At 37.9% G+C, this 17,671-nt stretch overlaps 1 protein-coding gene across 3 annotated transcripts in view; it reads left to right on the top strand.

Moving 5' to 3' along the window:
* The first annotated feature begins 8,076 nt into the window (after positions 1-8,076).
* LOC104055959 (T-cell receptor-associated transmembrane adapter 1) overlaps positions 8,077-17,671 on the top strand; it is a 13,119-nt gene continuing 3,524 nt past the window's right edge. Inside the window, exons 1-7 of one of the 3 annotated variants that reach the window (XM_054055218.1) lie at positions 8,077-8,213; positions 8,907-9,080; positions 11,591-11,784; positions 13,033-13,137; positions 14,769-14,805; positions 16,123-16,184; positions 17,451-17,509. In XM_054055218.1, the coding sequence (XP_053911193.1) occupies positions 13,035-13,137; positions 14,769-14,805; positions 16,123-16,184; positions 17,451-17,509 (261 nt within the window). In that variant the 5' untranslated portion in view covers positions 8,077-8,213; positions 8,907-9,080; positions 11,591-11,784; positions 13,033-13,034. The remainder of the gene's footprint in view (positions 8,214-8,906; positions 9,081-11,590; positions 11,785-13,032; positions 13,138-14,768; positions 14,806-16,122; positions 16,185-17,450; positions 17,510-17,671) is intronic. The other 2 variants (XM_054055212.1, XM_054055226.1) reach the window with 2 other exon arrangements.

Below are 17,671 nucleotides of genomic sequence, written 5' to 3'. Positions count from 1 at the left end.
GTGTGGGAGCTGCACAGACAAAAGAAGACAAAGAAAACCTCCTAAGTACAATAGTCTTAAAAGAGAAAAACACTTTTCTTTAGCAGTCAGACTCAAAGTAAGTTATTAAGCACAGAACACGAATAAAAGACTGTAGTAGCCTAGGTCAGAAGCAAAGCAAAAATCGAAGTAATGGGATTTTTCTGCTACTTTACAAATTTGATGCAACAATGGAATTTGCATAGAGTCCATCAGTTTTTCAGGATTGCCATACTTCAGACAGAATATGATCTTGTTATCCAGGAAGCTTGGTGAAATGTGTCATGACACTTGTGTTGGGAAAACCTTCTCCCATTGAGGATGCAGCATTTGTGCATGACAGAGTAAGGCCACCCATAATACCTAACAGGGTCCATGTCTGCATTTTTCAGCTATCACATAGAGACAGAAGTTCAGTCCAAGTCCTGCCTTCTTCACACAGAATCTTTGATCCAATACTGTTGTGCCCAAAGAAAACACCTTAAACATATATATATTTTACTTTGGCCTCTGAGAAATGTCAGAATGTGCATGTCACTGTAGAACGATCACTTTATGGCCTTACAAAATTTTGTGGGACAAACCAGCCATTTTCCACACACCTGTGCTCTTATTTTTTGCAGGTGCTAACGAGTTACTGGAGTTACTGGCAGTTTATACTACAAAGAAACTGGCACACCTTTTGTGCACTGCTGAACAAGAAGTAGTAAGAAAACAATATTTTAACAGCTGGGCGTGTGATGAGACAAGGACTTTTATCTACTTACCAGCAATTTCTTTAAATAGAGATGCAACCACAACCCTGTTAATCTGAAAAGTTGAGTAGTTGAGTGATTCAGTTCAAATTCACTCCTCAAGTGTTATCACTGACTACTTTTCAAGAGTTAGCTTCACACTCACTATTTCAAATCATAGAATCACTAGGTTGGAAAGGACCATCATTGAGTCCAACCATTCCTAACAATCCCTAAACCATGCCCCTAAGCACTTAATCCACCCGTTCCTTAAACACCTCCAGGGAAGATGACTCAATCACCTCCCTGGGCAGCCTATACCAGTGCCTGATGACTCTTTCTGTGAAAATTTTTTTTCTGATATCCAGCCTGAACCTCCCCTGGCGGAGCTTCAGGCCATTCCGCCTTGTCCTGTGCTCTGTCCCTTGGGAGAAGAGGCCAGCTTCCTCCACTCCACAACCTCCTTTCATGTAGTTGTAGAGAGCAATAAGGTCTCCCCTCAGCCTCCTCTTCTCCAGGCTAAACAACCCCAGCTCTCTCAGCCGCTCCTCGTAAGACTTGTTCTCCAGCCCCCTCACCAGCTTCGTTGCTCTTCTCTGGACACGCTTCAGAGCCTCAACATCCTTCTTGTGGTGAGGGGCCCAGAACTGAACACAGTACTCAAGGTGTGGTCTCACCAGTGTTGAGTACAGAGGGAGAATAACCTCCCTGGACTTGCTGGTCACGCCGTTTCTATACAAGCCAAGATGCCATTGGCCTTCTTGGTCACCTGGGCACACTGCTGGCTCATGTTCTGTCGGTTGTCAACCATTACTCCCAGGTCCTTCTTCTCCGTGCAGCTCTCCAGCCACTCTTCCCCCAGTCCGTAGCACTGCATAGGGTTGTTGTGCCCCAAGTGCAGGACCCGGCATTTGGCCTTGTTAAACCTCATGCCATTGGTCTCAGCCCAGCGGTCCAGCCTGTTCAGATCCCTTTGCAGAGCCTCCCTACCCTCCAGCAGATCCACACTTCCACCCAGCTTAGTGTCATCCGCAAACTTGCTGAGGGTGCACTCAATGCCTTCATCCAGGTCATTGATAAAGACATTGAACAGACCTGGACCCAGTACTGAGCCCTGAGGAACCCCACTTGTGACTGGCCTCCAGCTGGAGTTAACTCCATTGACCACCACTCTCTGGGCCCGGCCATCCAACCAGTTTTCAACCCAGGAGAGTGTGCGCCTGTCTATTCCAGAGGCAGACAGTTTTGGAAGCAGAATGCTGTGAGAAACTGTGTCAAAGGCTTTACTGAAGTCCAAGAAGACTACATCCACAGCCTTTCTCCCATCCAGTAGTCGAGTCACTTTGTCATAGAAAGCGATCAGGTTAGTTTGGCAAGACCTGCCTTTCATAAACCCATATTGACTGGGCCTGATCAATCGGTTCTCTTGCATGTGCTTCATGACAGCACTCCAGATTACCTGTTCTGTGACTTTCCCCAGCACTGAAGTCAGACTGACAGGCCTGTAGTTCCCTGGATCCTCCCTGCAACCCTTCTTGCAAATCTTCATCTCAACCTACTTGCACACTAATTAAATCTAAGTAGTCATTCAGCTCCACTGCAGAGATACCTTGGCTTATTGGTAAATATATGCAATCATAGATTAAATTGAGATGGGTCCACGCATTTTTTTTCCTCATCGTTTTTTTCTGATTTTGCAGGTACCTGCATGAACACATCCCTTGTCTCCCAGTGCTATCGTTCTCTGGCTGCCCACTAGCAACCGTGTCACGTTAGGGGAACAGCATCCCTCTGACACAGAGTGCAGGAAGGATTTTAGAGAAGAAAACCATGTACCTCAAATGGCTTTTACCTGCATTGTCATGGCAAGGGCAGGTAAGAGCAGACACATATGTAGCAGAGTCTGACTTCTAAAAAGATCTCCCAACAAGACAGCCTATCTTAGGTCTCCAGCAACTTTTAAAGAGTTCAGAAACTTCTGTTGTGTCCACAAGAGTCATAGGCCAAAGTCTGGTTAAGACCCAACATGAACCATGTTGTGATAGCACATACTTCATGGAAGAGGCTTAGAGTTCAGATGCAGAGACAGCAGTCTGAGTTTATGAGAATTCATTAGCTGTGATGCCAGTCATTCACTGAAGTGCAGGTATTGTTTTGCTTAAAGCAAGGGTTATTTTCATTTAAAATTGTTTCTGAGAATATTTCACTCAAAGCAGAGTGAAGTTTAACTCATTGCGACAAAGAGGACAACCTTCTGACATTCTTATAGGCAAACACTTAAGCCAGAAAAATGGATGAGAAAGTCCACTATGAAGGTTATGCTGTCTAAAGGATGCACTGCAGAACTGGAATCAGCTTCATCACTTTAGCAATGAGAACAGTTAAGGAGTCAAGTTTATTTGTTCAGTGTTAGTGTTGTAGGAAGGGACTCCGACTATTTAAAGTGATTCTCCACAAGGGTCCAGACCATGTATGCACAAGTTTGGGTTTTCTACACTAGCTTCAACTAAGACACATGGACATGCTTGTGGTAGTCCCAATCAATTTTTAAAAGCACAAGCTCAATATTTTAGGGATGCTATCTTGCTCACAAATTCTTCTTGCTTTTTCGTCAAAGTTAACAGAGCTGCAAGCTTGCTACCAAGCACAAAGAGTGGCCTGCTGTTTTCAGTAGGGCATCTTACATGACAAATAGTTGCAGGATCAGGTCTTTGGCCAACCAGGGAAAAATATTTGCCCACATCCTTTGTGTAAGCGTGTCAAGGGGGAATGAAAAAAAATCCTTAAACTAGGTAAATGGATTATGGCAACTTTACCAGAAAATTCATTCTTCTTGTGGCTGTTGAAAGAAGTATCATGGAGATTACATATCTCTCAGGATACAGCATCTACCTGAAGAGAAAATAAAATCCACTGAAGTCAATGGAAAGGCTGTGCTTTTCTTCAGCAGGTTTTGCGCAATCTGGCTTCTGTTCTGTGTTCTCTCTGCTAGTTATGCAGACTGCTCAGCTATGTCACAGCACCCAACACAAAAAACATACGCAAAGCTGCACAAGTGTGCAGTGATAGCTTTCAATGGAAATTTTGACAGTGCAGAATTACCGAGATAAGAAGCTTTCTCTTTACAGTCCTTGAAATAAGGTTTTATAGCATTCGGAAAAAAACCCTGTGGTTTCCCCACAGGAAACCCATGATACTGCTTGTAATAGGAGCCATAATTTCAGGGGCAGCTAATGAGATAGCGTTATGCTTAACACTGGTTTCAGTAAAACTGTGAAATTCAGGACGTCGTCTACAACGCAGAAATTACACTGATTTTTTATTTCATTTTATATTAAGTTTGAACTTCACTGTTAAGAGTCAGAAGAGCTCTCTGCAGCATTTGAGGCTGTCTGGAAAGGCTTCACCCTTTCTGGCAGCTGATTTATGTCAGCCTCTCTTCTGTAGTATCGTTACTCATTTATGTTCACTATACAAGAAGCACCAGGTCTGCACCTGCAATTTAAGCAAAGAACCACATGCTAAGCTCAAAGGAACACTTCTACTTCTCTGGTGTGTTTGTGAGGTTAGAAGCACAGCAGACTACACCTTCATATAAGCTTTCCTCAATGGATTTCCGCCGTAGTTATTTTCCCCAGCAAATCCTATAAGATTCATTATTAAAAATATATTCCTACTTCAAACAAGACTGTCAGTTATGTCTTGCAGGAATACCTACACTTTTCAAGACTTTTACTACAGTTTCTCTTTCATTCTTTGCTAGGGGGTTTCCGCTACACCACTTAGGATTGAAAATGGCATCATTTTTCAAAGAAAGGTTGTAATTTGAGAAGTGATAGAGAAAGTAGGCATTTGAGGCCTGATTCTTTGAAAACAAAGAGAAAAGATTCAAGAGGGCTTTTCAATTTCTTAAGGTGGAGGAAAGGGAAGGTACAAACTCTGAAATGAGTCAATAAGGTTGAAAATCTTTTCCCTTGAAGTTTCTAGTCATGTACAGCAAATTCCAGGCTTGGAAGAGGCTGCTGGGAACTGCAAAGGTATTGTTACCTTTTTAAGAAACCACAGTAAAATAGTCAGTCCTGCCATTGCTCATTCAGAACCAGAAAAGCACTTTAAGTATAAAAATTCTTGTAATGGTCTTGCCTTTGGAAACTCACTGACCTCCTCTGTTGGGGTTTCAGCACTCTTATATGTCAGCCACTACCTTAGCTCCATGCTCCGTGGAAACAGTATTCTATTTCATCACAGAAATTAGACATAGATATCTAGCATGTTTAGTTGCTGCCACCTAACTCCTTCCTCATAAAATGAGTGTAAACCTTTCAATTTCATATATATCACTGATCTATAAACATACAAGTTAGAGGAACTTCAGTGTAAGACTGAGTTACCATCCCCTTGAGCCTGACTACTTAACATAGGCACTACCAGGTTTTCTAACTATTCCATTCTGTAGACAGGAGCACATATTTTAAAGACACCCCCCAACCCCTACACCTCCACCCATCCCGTAACTATAGTGTATTTTTTTTCTTCTCTCTATACTAATATCAAGCTTAAGAAGTCTTAGATGATCCCAAAGAAAGAAATTCAACCTCTACTCTCTCCCTTTCTAAGTATGTCTTTCTTTCCCAATGCAGAGTTATCTTTCATGCCTGCTTTAGGATGTTTCTACTTGTCTGTCCCTAAAACAATAAACAAAATGCTACTATATGAGTTTTTTTTTCACTTTGTCGAGTCATCTGTCATCAGCTTCACTTGTTTATCCAAGCCTTCTGCCAAAGAGTCCTGTTAGTTTGACTCCATTCAAGCACAGGCTTACTCCTTCATATACACCTGTGCACATCAATATTTAATAGTACTCCATTTACCTTCTCCAAGAACTTAAATAGCAAGAGCTATTCCCAGCCAAGTCAGATGTCAACTTGACATGGATTCTTATCTTGGAGACACCAGCAGCATGTGTTTACCAAAGATCACATAAGTAGCTAAGCAGTCAGAGATACTTTCCCAGAATAAGCACCCAGCATTTTATAGCTTAGGGACTTTCCAAAGACAAAGAAATTCCTTTGTATGCAATAGAAGTGGATGGAGTAGCCTTACCTTATCTCTCGTCTTCCTAAAATTAGCCATGATTTGTCCTTGTCTTTATTATCCTGAATAACAGCACTATAAGCAGAATACTGGCTCACTAAGTTTTTTAATGTAGCACCGATATGAAGGACAAGAAAGAAAAGTAAGTTGTCTTTTGTATTCACAATGGATGGTACAGCCTGCAGCAAATAATTTCTTGCTATCTAACAAAGCTTTCAGTCTGTTGCGGGCTGCCCAAAATAGCATACCAAGCTCATGTCAAATCCAATAGACTTGGCTTCTGCAGCGAGTCAAAGCTGATACTGTACAACACTGATTTGCTCTTGGAGAATAGATTTATTAACACACCACTAGGACTACAAAACAAGAAATCCCTGGCTGCATTCTCAGTGTTCACCTTTCCATTATGCTCCTAATTATCTCCAATGGAGTTTATTCCTTGTAAGCTTCTTGTTCAGGCTGATAAGCATTTTATTCTCAGATTTACTCCTCATGCTCTTAGCTGAGAAACTAAGCAACTGTCTACACTTTTGCAGTGTGTATCTCCCACTCTCTCCAGCTGCTCCCACTTCCAGATCCTTCTTTTTCTTAACAAGAGGCCTCCTCTTGAGATGCATGCTCTCATCAGATGACCCCAGGCCTCTTCTTTTCACTTGATCCTACAACGTGGAACTGCTAAATCTAGTTGTTATAACTGGTTGAGCCCTTCTCCTTCCCTAGGCTCATGACAAACACCTGAACTGCAGTTTCCACTTTGCAAAACTGGATCACTTCCCTGCTTAAAAGTGCAGTTTAGACTTCAGATCCAGGAATGCATCAGTTACTGAAAGGAGCTCTAGTTCTAGATCTTGTTTTTCAGTGAAAGGTTTTGGACCCATGCATTTTGTTTTAACAATGAGAAATTTTGATTTGACTTGTATTTATGAGTGGGGTGTTTTAGTTTTTGGCAAATGCCAAAACTGTGTCCACTTTAAAACAGTGTAATTTTCCATTTAATTTTTCATCATGATAATTACAACCTGAAAATCAGCATAAAGTTTAAGAATTCCCACCATTTTCAATATTTTCATATCAATATCTTCTCATCACCTCACTTTATTATGCTAAAACTGTAAGTTGTTAAAATCTGTATCAACTTCGGACTCAAATGGAAGATTATATTATATTAATCAAGACCAATCTGCTCCTTCATATTCAAATAAGATGCTAATCTGGTAAATTATTTCTTAAGCACTGATCTAAGGCAGTTTACATAAAAATAATATTCCAAAGTATTAACATTCCAAATAAACATATGCTGCAGAAGACATTTTTTCACATAAGAGTTGTCATTGAAGTGCAATGTTTTACATCTCTCCTTAGTCTACACTGAGGGCTATTTCAATGTACATATTCCAAAATGACAAGCACTGGATTCACTTTTTCTCTCGAGAAATTCTTCCCACGTCCACATTATGCAAAACTGGAAATAAATCCGTTTGGTCTGCAAAAAAAAAAAAAACCCACAAAAGAAACCAACCACCCCAGACCTCAGAAGTTAACAGCAAGATTTTCTGACAGTGCTGAAAGGGCAAGCTTCCTCTGGAAGAAGCTGCTCTGATTCCGATAATAAAATGGCTTCTCTACCCAAATACAGGCATGTTTCATTAAATTTGAAGTATATACAGTAAGTGACATACTGATTTACCCTCTCTCTCGACAGCTGTTCTGGGCTGTGGGCCCAGATTTATAGACTTTAAAGAATGGAGTAAGGATATTAGGATACCCTAACCTGACCTTCCAGAGCTGGAAATGGAGTAATTTCTGCATTGTGCCTCTGAATCCTGTTTCAGTAAAACTGTAGATCCGCTCAGCAATGGGGTTTCAGACTGGGTTTAGAAAACTCAAGTGAAAAAGAGTCAAATAGCACTCCTAGGTAACTTCTGTAATTTAGTTTAAGAGGTATCTAAATACATTTGTTGAATTCAACATAACATCACAAACAGGAAGACTACAATACGGGTCTTTCATGGATATTGCAAAAGCAGGTTTGTGTCACATAAAATGGAACTAATAGTCCTGTACATGCTCTTCTGTGGCAAGACTGGTGGATAATAAATACAGGTGCACACACAAATAATTTATTCCTCTCTTACAGGCAAACACTGAAGTAGGGCGTCAGTTTGGTAGTGAGTTTGTAAAAGCCTGAACCACATTTCCTGTTTGTAAGAAAGCAGGTGAAAAAGAAAGACGGGAGACCTTTAAGCTTGACAACAACTCCAGAGATAAACTCATGCTGCCAAGTCCAAAACAAAGGAGCATCCAAGGTCTGCCAACATAACTTGATTTCCTGCTGGATAAAGGGTCAGGGAGTATTCCTAGAAACGGGTAAGCCTTATTTTTTTCTGTATTTTAAACAAAGGAGCAGTAAAAACACACACTGTGGTAGATTTCAGTCTCCCAAGAAGATTGCTGAGGATTCTGATGTCAAATTAATAATAATAATAATAATAATAATAATAATAATAATAATCACTATGATGAATCATCATCAACATCTTAAACCTTCATTAATTAAGGCTTGTTAATGAAGACTAAGTACCGGCATTAGTTTTGTGCTTAAAATATTTACTACGCTGATGGCTTCTTATTTTACAATGTGCTGCTTCCTTTCTGAAGTACGAAGTCGATACCTTAAAAAGCAATTAGTTGTGCACTAATTAGTTGCAGTTTAAGGAATCCTTCCTGGAGAATTAATCCTGTCTTAAAAACTCACAGAGTTGGAAGCGTATTTAACGCTAATTTAGCATTCATCAGTCTTTTAATGGGTGGGTTTTCTTTTTGTAGTACAGAATATTATTTATCTCACCAATTAATTGGAAAGGCGAGAGGAAAAAGGTAATTGTATCTCATCTTTGACAGATTTTCCAAACAAGAGGAAACAAACCATTTTGTGTTCCAGATCATAACCTTAAATCTGGTAGTGACCAAAGTAATTAATCTGCTCTATGAATGATGAGTTGATGGCATGTCCAGCTAGACAGTTATCTATATTCCCCATCTTATGTTGCTTTTGAATAGGAAAGACTGGTAGAAGTATGATATCTTCCTGTTATCATTTGAGAAGAATTCTCTAAACGAAATAGAATAAGAAGGAACAAAATTTTGTATTTCTGCTAGCTATTCTTACGCTGCTAGGAGGATAAAGACCTATTTCTAGCCCTGAATTGTTAAATCTGGCTCCTTTCCCCAAAGGTAAGTACATGATTATGTCCACTCCTTTGAGCTGCAATAACATTGAATTGCAAAAATCGTGAAAAATTAGAATGTTTTGAGGGCTTTCTATGGTTGGTTGGTTTTTTTTGTTTGCTTGTTTCTTCCTCCCGCCCAATCCCCTTACAGTATAATGAATCCTGCAAAAAGAAAACCCAAGAACAAATGGCCAAAAGTCTGTTTACTTCCATGTCTTTTCTTTGTTTGTGGAGAAAGTTGTCAACAGATTTAAAAAGGAGAAAAAGCACAAGAAGGAAGTCTATTGTTTGCCTGTATTTTGTTGTGTGACTATAATACCTTTAGTTTATAGCAGTGTAAAATATTTAAGAGGAAGCGAGTAACTCCATCCCTAAAATCAGAAAAGTGAAATCATCATCCAGATGGAGTAAATTAGCTAAGGTAGATGTTCTGCTTGGATGCAACTCCAAGTTTGACCCCGTTTCCAAACAGAAATGAAAGAATAGTAGAATAGGAATGTATCTTTAATACTAGAGGGATTCTGGTATTCAAAATACTGTCATCTTATAATGATCAAATGTAGTACTTCCCCCATACCTCAACTTCTTTTGACAATAAAACGAGAACTGTTGTTCTTCATATGAAACCTTTGCTATCTGATGAACTCTTTGTTTGCAGAAGATCACATTATGTTAAGAACAGCTTCTATAAGATTATGTACAAACAAACTGCTATCGCTCTTATGTTTTCCCAGCACAGAGAGACTGTAACAGAAAAACCTGATAGAATCAGAGGTTATCCTGTTAGAATCATAGTGTACTATTCCCAGGGGTCTAGTGTTTTCTCAGGGCTTTTTTTTCAAAGATATAATAAAATTTTTAGAAATATTCTATGTGACAGTAGTTGAGTGAGACCGTCCCTGAACACGGTGCTATGGCTTCTTTGCAATACATATGTAATGTGTAAAATATAATAATCTGGCTTGGCTACATTTGACAGTAGATGACTTGACTGAGAATTGAAATTCGAGAAACAGACTATAATTATTCTAATATACTTCTCTTTCTGTTTGTTTCTCACTCTCCATCCACAGTCACCTTATCCTTTTTTTTTGTCTTTAGCACAAGCGGTTAGCTGTCACAGGTTGCATCTACTATTAAACACATAGGCACAGTGGTGTAGTTATCTGAGGAGACAAATTGTTCTTCACACAGGCAGCCAGCTTTCCTTTTACAGCTGCTGTTGTCAAGGTAGTAAAAATTTAAATAATGCAGTTATAAATGTAAACAGCCAGAGTATTGGCAACAACCATAAAGGCAGTACAAGGACAGCTGGAAAAGAAGTGGGACTTGTATATATTTAGTATATATATAAAGCTAAGATATAAAATAAAAATATCTCATATCTTCTACTTGGAAAGTAAGATTAACTTGAAACTCACACTACAAAAGTACAGTGCTCAGACTGGCACTCGTATGTCTCTACTACAATACAAGCAGATATTTAAGCCACAGTTGTGGAAAATAAATTTGAAAATAAACCTTTACTATTTTCCAGATAATAATTCAAATTTAAATCAGAAGCTAAAACATGAAAATAATACTTGTCACAAAAATTTGGTTTCCTCCTCCACTTCAGTTAAGGGCTCAAAATATTCAAATTGAAACTAAGAATAGTCCTTCTACTCCCAGGAAAGACCTGGGAAAAAATAGGATCCCTGAATCAGAAGGATGAATGACAGCATTCAGTACCAAGAAAAAGGTACATATTCACTCTTTTTATTCTAATGAATCAGAGGGTTGTAGTTTCTAGCACAGTTACAGTGCTTCCCTTCTTTCAGGCCACACCACTGCTTTTGCTTCCTGGAAAAAAAAGAATTTGTAGGAAAAGAAATATGAAATAAACATAAGAAAAATAGAAAACAATTACTGCAGAAAAGATAAAAGGATAAGAGAGGAAGGAAGTTTGGCTCTTCTTATTTAGGCACTACATTTAGACTTAAAAGTTCTTGCCTTTGACATAGACTTCTTGTAGTTTGGACAGGTTGCCGAGGGTGCAAATGTTGTGTGACTCTAGAGTAACCAGGTTCCAAACACTTCATGTGGCCTCATAACATCTTCTTGGGGTAGGGACTCAATTTCTTTTAATTCTTTCTCTAAAAAAAAATTGAAATAATATATAGCTGCTTCATGCAGGTGTTGTCTTTCCTCATGAATGTCTGTATCTTGTTGCAAAAATGTGCCTCTCAACATAAGAAATGGTATTGCAGTGATGGAGAACCTTCAAATACATTTGGGAGAACTCAAGTAGAAGAAAAGAAAGGAATGGAAATTGTACATTTATTTTAAAAAGAAGGCTAAATGGCCAGTGGAAGTACTGTATGCAACAACTACGTACAAGTCCCTCAGAATGTTACAGCTTATTTGCTCTGTTCTGTTTTAAGAGGGAGTTCTGACCAGGAAGGAAATCTGCATTGTAGAAGCCCATGTGATTTGTGATTTTTTACTACCAAGGATTCATTGATCTTGTTTCAGCATCATAAAAATATCTGTGGCTTGCAATAAAACAAAACTGGAAGAGTTTTGTATGCAACATCAGCATAATTAGGGAACAAAACCTGTAAGGGGTAGTTCAAAGGTGAGGTGAAGCTGGTCAGCCAAGGAACAACACTCTGCCTTCTTCTCAGGAGCAAATGATTTGCCTCTTACCACTTCCAGCTGGCAACATGGTATGTATTTCTGTACTACTCCTTTACATAAGTTTTCTTTTAAGAAGTAAACAAAACATCAGCCTCCTAAAGGAATCCAGCTACATGCAAAATAAATATGTGTAGTAAGGACTTTCTCAAATCTCACTCTGACGGTATCATCCAACCTCTTCCCTTGACTGCTCTGCTCCAGGTGAACCTTTTTGTGTGGTATTAGTGGAATTCATTAGGTTTTGGGACCAATCTTTATATCAAGCACTCCAAATCTAGAAGAACATGAAACGTGCCTCTGGGGAAAGTGAGAAATCCAGCTTCAAGCTCCTTTCACTCATGTATCTGGCTCACTATTTCCTCTGTCAAGGAAGAGTTTCACAGGTCATTTGCAGCAGCACTGATCGTTTTAGCCATTAGACTGTCACAAACAGGCTGTTTTTCTTCAGCATGGTTTGTGATGGAAAATTTGTATTAGCTAGGTTAATTGAAGAATTAATTAAACGGCAAAATACATTTGGTGCAGGGGGGTTCCTTCCCATATTTCTGACAGGACTCCAAGGAGAGGCAAGTTCAGTGCAAAAGAAGGCTTTGTTCAATTAAGTTGACTCACTTTTTACCAAATGATTCTTCGGGAGCTATCAAAATTATTCTCTGCAGTAGTCCTGTGGGTTTCACTGGTTCCCAGCTACCGCTCACCCTTTGACACTACATCCTCTGCTTTCTCAGGAAGGCGAATGAGGATGTGAGTACAAGTGGTTTTAATAGGAGATGCAAGAAAACATATAAACAACCTTTGAAACTTGTTTCAGGGAGTTCTAAAACCTGATGGTCTTAGCTATTATTCAGAGACATTTCCAATGAAGTAAGTAGTTTTGACTAGTTTTGACTAAATTAATCTTTAGAATTACATTTCTGAACTCTAGAATTTAGCCAAAAATTTACTGCAAATAGTAGGTTAAAGAATTACAAAAATAACTTCGATGCTATTCACTCTAATGACTTTTTTTCTTTAGCAATTTCTGATTTTTACTGCATCTTTCAGGCAAACCAACAGTCCACCCTTTGGCTATGAATCAATAGTTTTGCAAAGCGCTTACTGATGTTACTTTCTTATTATTTAGCATCTGTTTTTTATATGAATTATTTAGCTTGTATAGCGGAGTAAACAACAAAATAGCAGCTTCAATTACAGAAAGCAAAAGTCAACCAAGCACAAAGAATACAGTAAAACTGTTAGACAACACAAACTATAATATTATCTTCTTTCAATTACAGAAATGGATTGCCATTTTTCCATCTGGGGCATTTTGGCCTTTCTGAGTTTGGCTCTAGTTGTTTCGTTGATACTGAACATTTCACATTGTATGAAAAATAAGCAAGGTAAGTGACGTCTCTCTGTAAGGAATGGAGTTTAAATGTTTAACGTGTCTGAGAGAAAGCCATCACTGCTGGGAGATTGCAAGCCAACAAATTGATTCTTTTGAAACTTAAAGTTATCTTTTGGCAAGAATGATTCCAATAGAGAGGATGTAACATCTAAAAAATTTCAGAAGAGTCAGGTATGATTACAGAATTATTGCTGGCTGCTGGATCCATTGCTAAAAACAGCTACCCAAATCCATTCTCTGAAGACAAACAGAAAATGTGTAAGGTGAAGAATTTAGTTCTAGCTAAAATCTTATTTGTAAGCATATTTTTAACATTTGCAATTTCCTTTTTTAAAGTGTACTTTTCAAGTAACTGGTTATTATTTGTACTTTAATTTAAAAATGATTTTAAGTAGCTACACTGATACAAAATATATTTGAGAAAATTTTCTCCTCCCCAAAAATCTGGAATGCTTATTTGAGTTTCAGATGCCATACACATTTTATGCTTAATTAATTTATTTTGAAAAAGAAGCTCTAATTTGTTTTTCATCATGGGATCCTGATGTAGCTCTCAAACCAATGTGTCACTATAAGGAACTGATTTGTTTAATATATGTTAGAAGGTGACTACAGTCATAGTCTGTTTTTGGTCAAAATTAACTATGACTTTTAACAGAACTGATAATGCCAGTGCAACCTCTCTCATGCATACAATTCTACAGTTATTAAGTTGCACATTCCTCACTACTTCCATTTAGGAAAAATGATGCCTTTACATAGGGAAAACAGTATCTGTGCTGTATGCTTACAGGTGGGCAGGCAAACACAGGTAGATTCAGCCGCATTAAACACACATACATACATAGACTACATATGTAGAAGGTCTATATTTATAAACTGAACTCAGCAAGTATAAGATAATTATTACAGTATATTAATAGAGCTGCTGTATTGTTGCAGGACCAGGGGGTGTGTCTGTGCCTTTTTTGTTTATTTTGTCTTTTAGTGCTACTAGGCAGATATATTTATGATGAAAAATCAGTCATTTACAAAATCAATCTTGAACAAAGATTTGGTCAGATTGGCTGATGCTGCATTGCTCATGGAATCAGAGCTTACCGTGGCAAAGTCTGGAGTCCTGGAACAGAGGATAGAAAGTCAGGCATTCTGAGTTATTAATCAAGCTGTAGCAATAGTCTGTTTGTAGATATTGCATCTGTTCTTCAGTTTCTTCACCTGTGTGGATCACAGGATATTTCTCTTTCAGAGATACAAGCAACAGACCTAGTAAAATAAATAAACCCTTCACCTTATAATATAAAACCACGATGCACTTCCTTAGGCAGAGAAAGAGAAGCAGGAGGAGAAGGAAGTAATGAATTAATGGCATTGTGTTACAATGCATTTTTGGTGTCTCTAAAAATAACATAGGCTTTACAGGGTCATAACAGAAACATTTCTTGTATTCATCAAAGTATTTGAGAAAAGCAAGGGGACAACTGAAGGTCTTGAGAGCCAAGAGCTTTCAATTTTACTCTCTACAGTGAATGCAAAAGCATGTCAGTAGAGTCAATACATGAAGTGTTTTAAAAAAGCACTATTCATTTTCTCTTAACTTTATATTTTTAACAAATTTTCCAGCTAAAATGTATAAAGACTATGAAGACAACAGTCCAAGGTAAGTTGGACAAAAAATTATTTCTGACAAGGGCGAAATATGCAATAAATAATGACAGATGGCCTTGGAGGGATGGCACAGAGGAAAATCCAGTATCCAGTGCAGCTTACCTGGAAATATCAGGGAACAGAATGGTTGTGGGGAAAAAAGTTTTCCAAAGAAATAAGGAAAAAAAAAATTAATGAGGGAGAAATGTACTCCAGTCACTTTATCAACAATGAAATAGTTGCATGCTAATATGATGTTATCTACTGAAGGAAGTGCAAAATACCAAGCTAAAACACTATTTGTTATGACTCAAATTCAATAAATCTATAATAATTTAGAAGAACTCTCAGAAAACAATGATAAGTTATAGTCTGATATTTAATACTTGTGGAGCAATAATTTACATTTCATACCTTTTTATGTATGACATTCAATAGCAATAAAACAGAGTCTGTATGCAGCTACTGGATACCTGATATCTGTTAAAAGTCTGTTTCTCTCACTCCATATTAGAACCAACAAACTTCAGAAAACAGAGATGAAAAATTCTCATGTCAACCCAAATATAAAAGCCTCTTAAAAAAAAATACAAAAGCCTTCACCTGTTCCCCAAAACTAATCTTCAATTAAAAATTTACATGCAGTTGGGAAGTCTCTGTATATTACTGCCTGTTCAGTTGAAAAATACCACTGAAAATATGGTGTTTGGCGTTAGATTCATTCATGCATCCCCTTGACAAGGAAGAGTATAGGGATGCAATAGGAACAAGATTACATGAGGCTTTCCACTAATAATTCCCATTTTACTAACGTACTTAAAAACATTTTCAAGAAACACCAAGTAATAAAATACAGAATGCTGTTAAAATCCAAAGCTGAACTTTGCTTTGGTCTTCTCTAGTTGTATCGACAGAAGCATTTTAATTGAATCAAGAGTGTCATTTTGAAAAAGCTGCCGCAAAAGTCTCTTTTGGTGTTTTAGTTTGTATTGCAAAGTGGTCTCGGAGGAGATGAACGGAGTTTATTTCCGTGATGATTAATATTTCTAGAACTAGAACAAACAGCAGCTTAGTAGTCTTGAGATTAGCTTTATACTTAACCAAGTTACAGGAGAGTTCAATTCATGGCTAGATAACAAATGTCTTCAGAATACAGACGTTGCCATTTTTGCACCACACCCTCCCTGTTCCTCTGATATTTTTGGTCTTGTTTTTCAGATCATTTACAATCTACTATTGCTATATAAGTTTAAAGTATTTAGACTAGAAGAAGGAAGTCCTAATTTAAGCATATTTAAGAATTAGAAGTATTTTTCCATTTACCTTTTAGCTGTGATGGCTATTACACTGAAGATGACCCAGTTTATGGCAATCTCAATCAAGACATTTTAGGTAAGCTTCACTTCAAGAACATGACTGTTCAGAGGCTGTAATAAACTTATGGTTAAAAGCTGGCTGACCAACAATTTCTGTGCTTCTCAAATAGCAAACTTGAGAATCTACCCCTTTCCAATTGTGTTATTATACCTAATTGTGCTACAACTTCGAACCGTTGTATTGACTACTATTTGTAAGACCAGATCTCATAATGAATTTGATTTTTTGGCAGTCCAAATGGTCTTGTTCAATCAAATATTTCAAACCCGAGAGTTTTTCTACATCTGAAGCTGCATCAGTTGAAATAACAGCTTGATTTATGCATGCTAAACCAATCTAAGACACACATTAATCAGTGCCCAAAGTTAATGCTCCCACAGAAGCTGGCAGAAACAAACATATACCAATTCTCTGCTGTGACTATCTACAGATCATCGTCAAAGTTGACAAATACACTGAAAAAAGCCCAATAGCTGAATGGTTGGGCAGATCTCTTCTTTACTGAGCTGAAGTAATTGACCCTTGGAAGAGAGATATCACATTAAAGGCAGAGCTACATAAGCTGAGGGTGTGTTTCTTGAAGCCCTTATGGTGTTAAAGCAACATTTAAGTAACATTAACACAACTTTTTTGCTAGCCTTATTTGAGGTTAAGCAAAACTAGACTGAAGTACATGAACTACAGGGAAAAAAAAACAACCCCCCCCCAACTTTTTCATATAGAGTTTCCATAAATTTAACTACAGCAACAGTCAAATGCATTTGCACTAAAAAAGTCTCAAAATTGTAAGGAAGTAATCTGTTTTACTGCTGGCTAAAATAAGATATGGCATGAGAAAGACAACATGTACGAAATTTAGAGAAAACTGAAAGTAGACTCAGGAATAGAACTTAATCACCTGCTGCTGCAACTCATAGTTTCTTTCTTGGCCAAAGAAAAGATTGCCTAAGCTGAAAAACAAAATCAGTATGCGTTTACCCCCAAACTGCAAGATGTCCTCCTAGAAGTGTAAAATGATGCCCACTTACTGAGCAATGAGAAACTTCCAATCCATATAAGCAGAAAATTTTCTTTTTCACAGTACTTGTGTCTGAATTTCTTGACAATTTGACCCTCTATAGATGGAGAGATCTGTGTGTGATGTCAAAACAAAAGAAACTTCTACCAAAGCAAACCGGGTGGAGATATTTCTGTAAAAAGGAGGACCCATTAATCTGATCTCTTAAGTCTCAGTGGTATGTCTTAATAACTAAAACGTCTTTCTACTTTGACAAATTATAGAGGAATGTTGTTACGAGCAGATGAAGTGCCAGCCTCAAAGGCCAGATAACCAACTACAGGTATATTTAATTTTAATTCTGAATTAGGGTAATGTCTGTCTCAGAGTTCTTGTGTTTATCCCATGACAATGTATAACAAAAATTTTTGTCTCATCACAAAAATTACCATGCATTAGTGTCAGTTATTAGGGAATTTAATCACAGACTTGACCCTTAGTTCAA

This window comes from Cuculus canorus, chromosome 1 (assembly GCF_017976375.1).
Source record: "Cuculus canorus isolate bCucCan1 chromosome 1, bCucCan1.pri, whole genome shotgun sequence".
Classification (NCBI taxonomy): Eukaryota; Metazoa; Chordata; class Aves; order Cuculiformes; family Cuculidae; genus Cuculus; species Cuculus canorus.
This window is presented reverse-complemented; position numbering and strand designations above follow the sequence as displayed.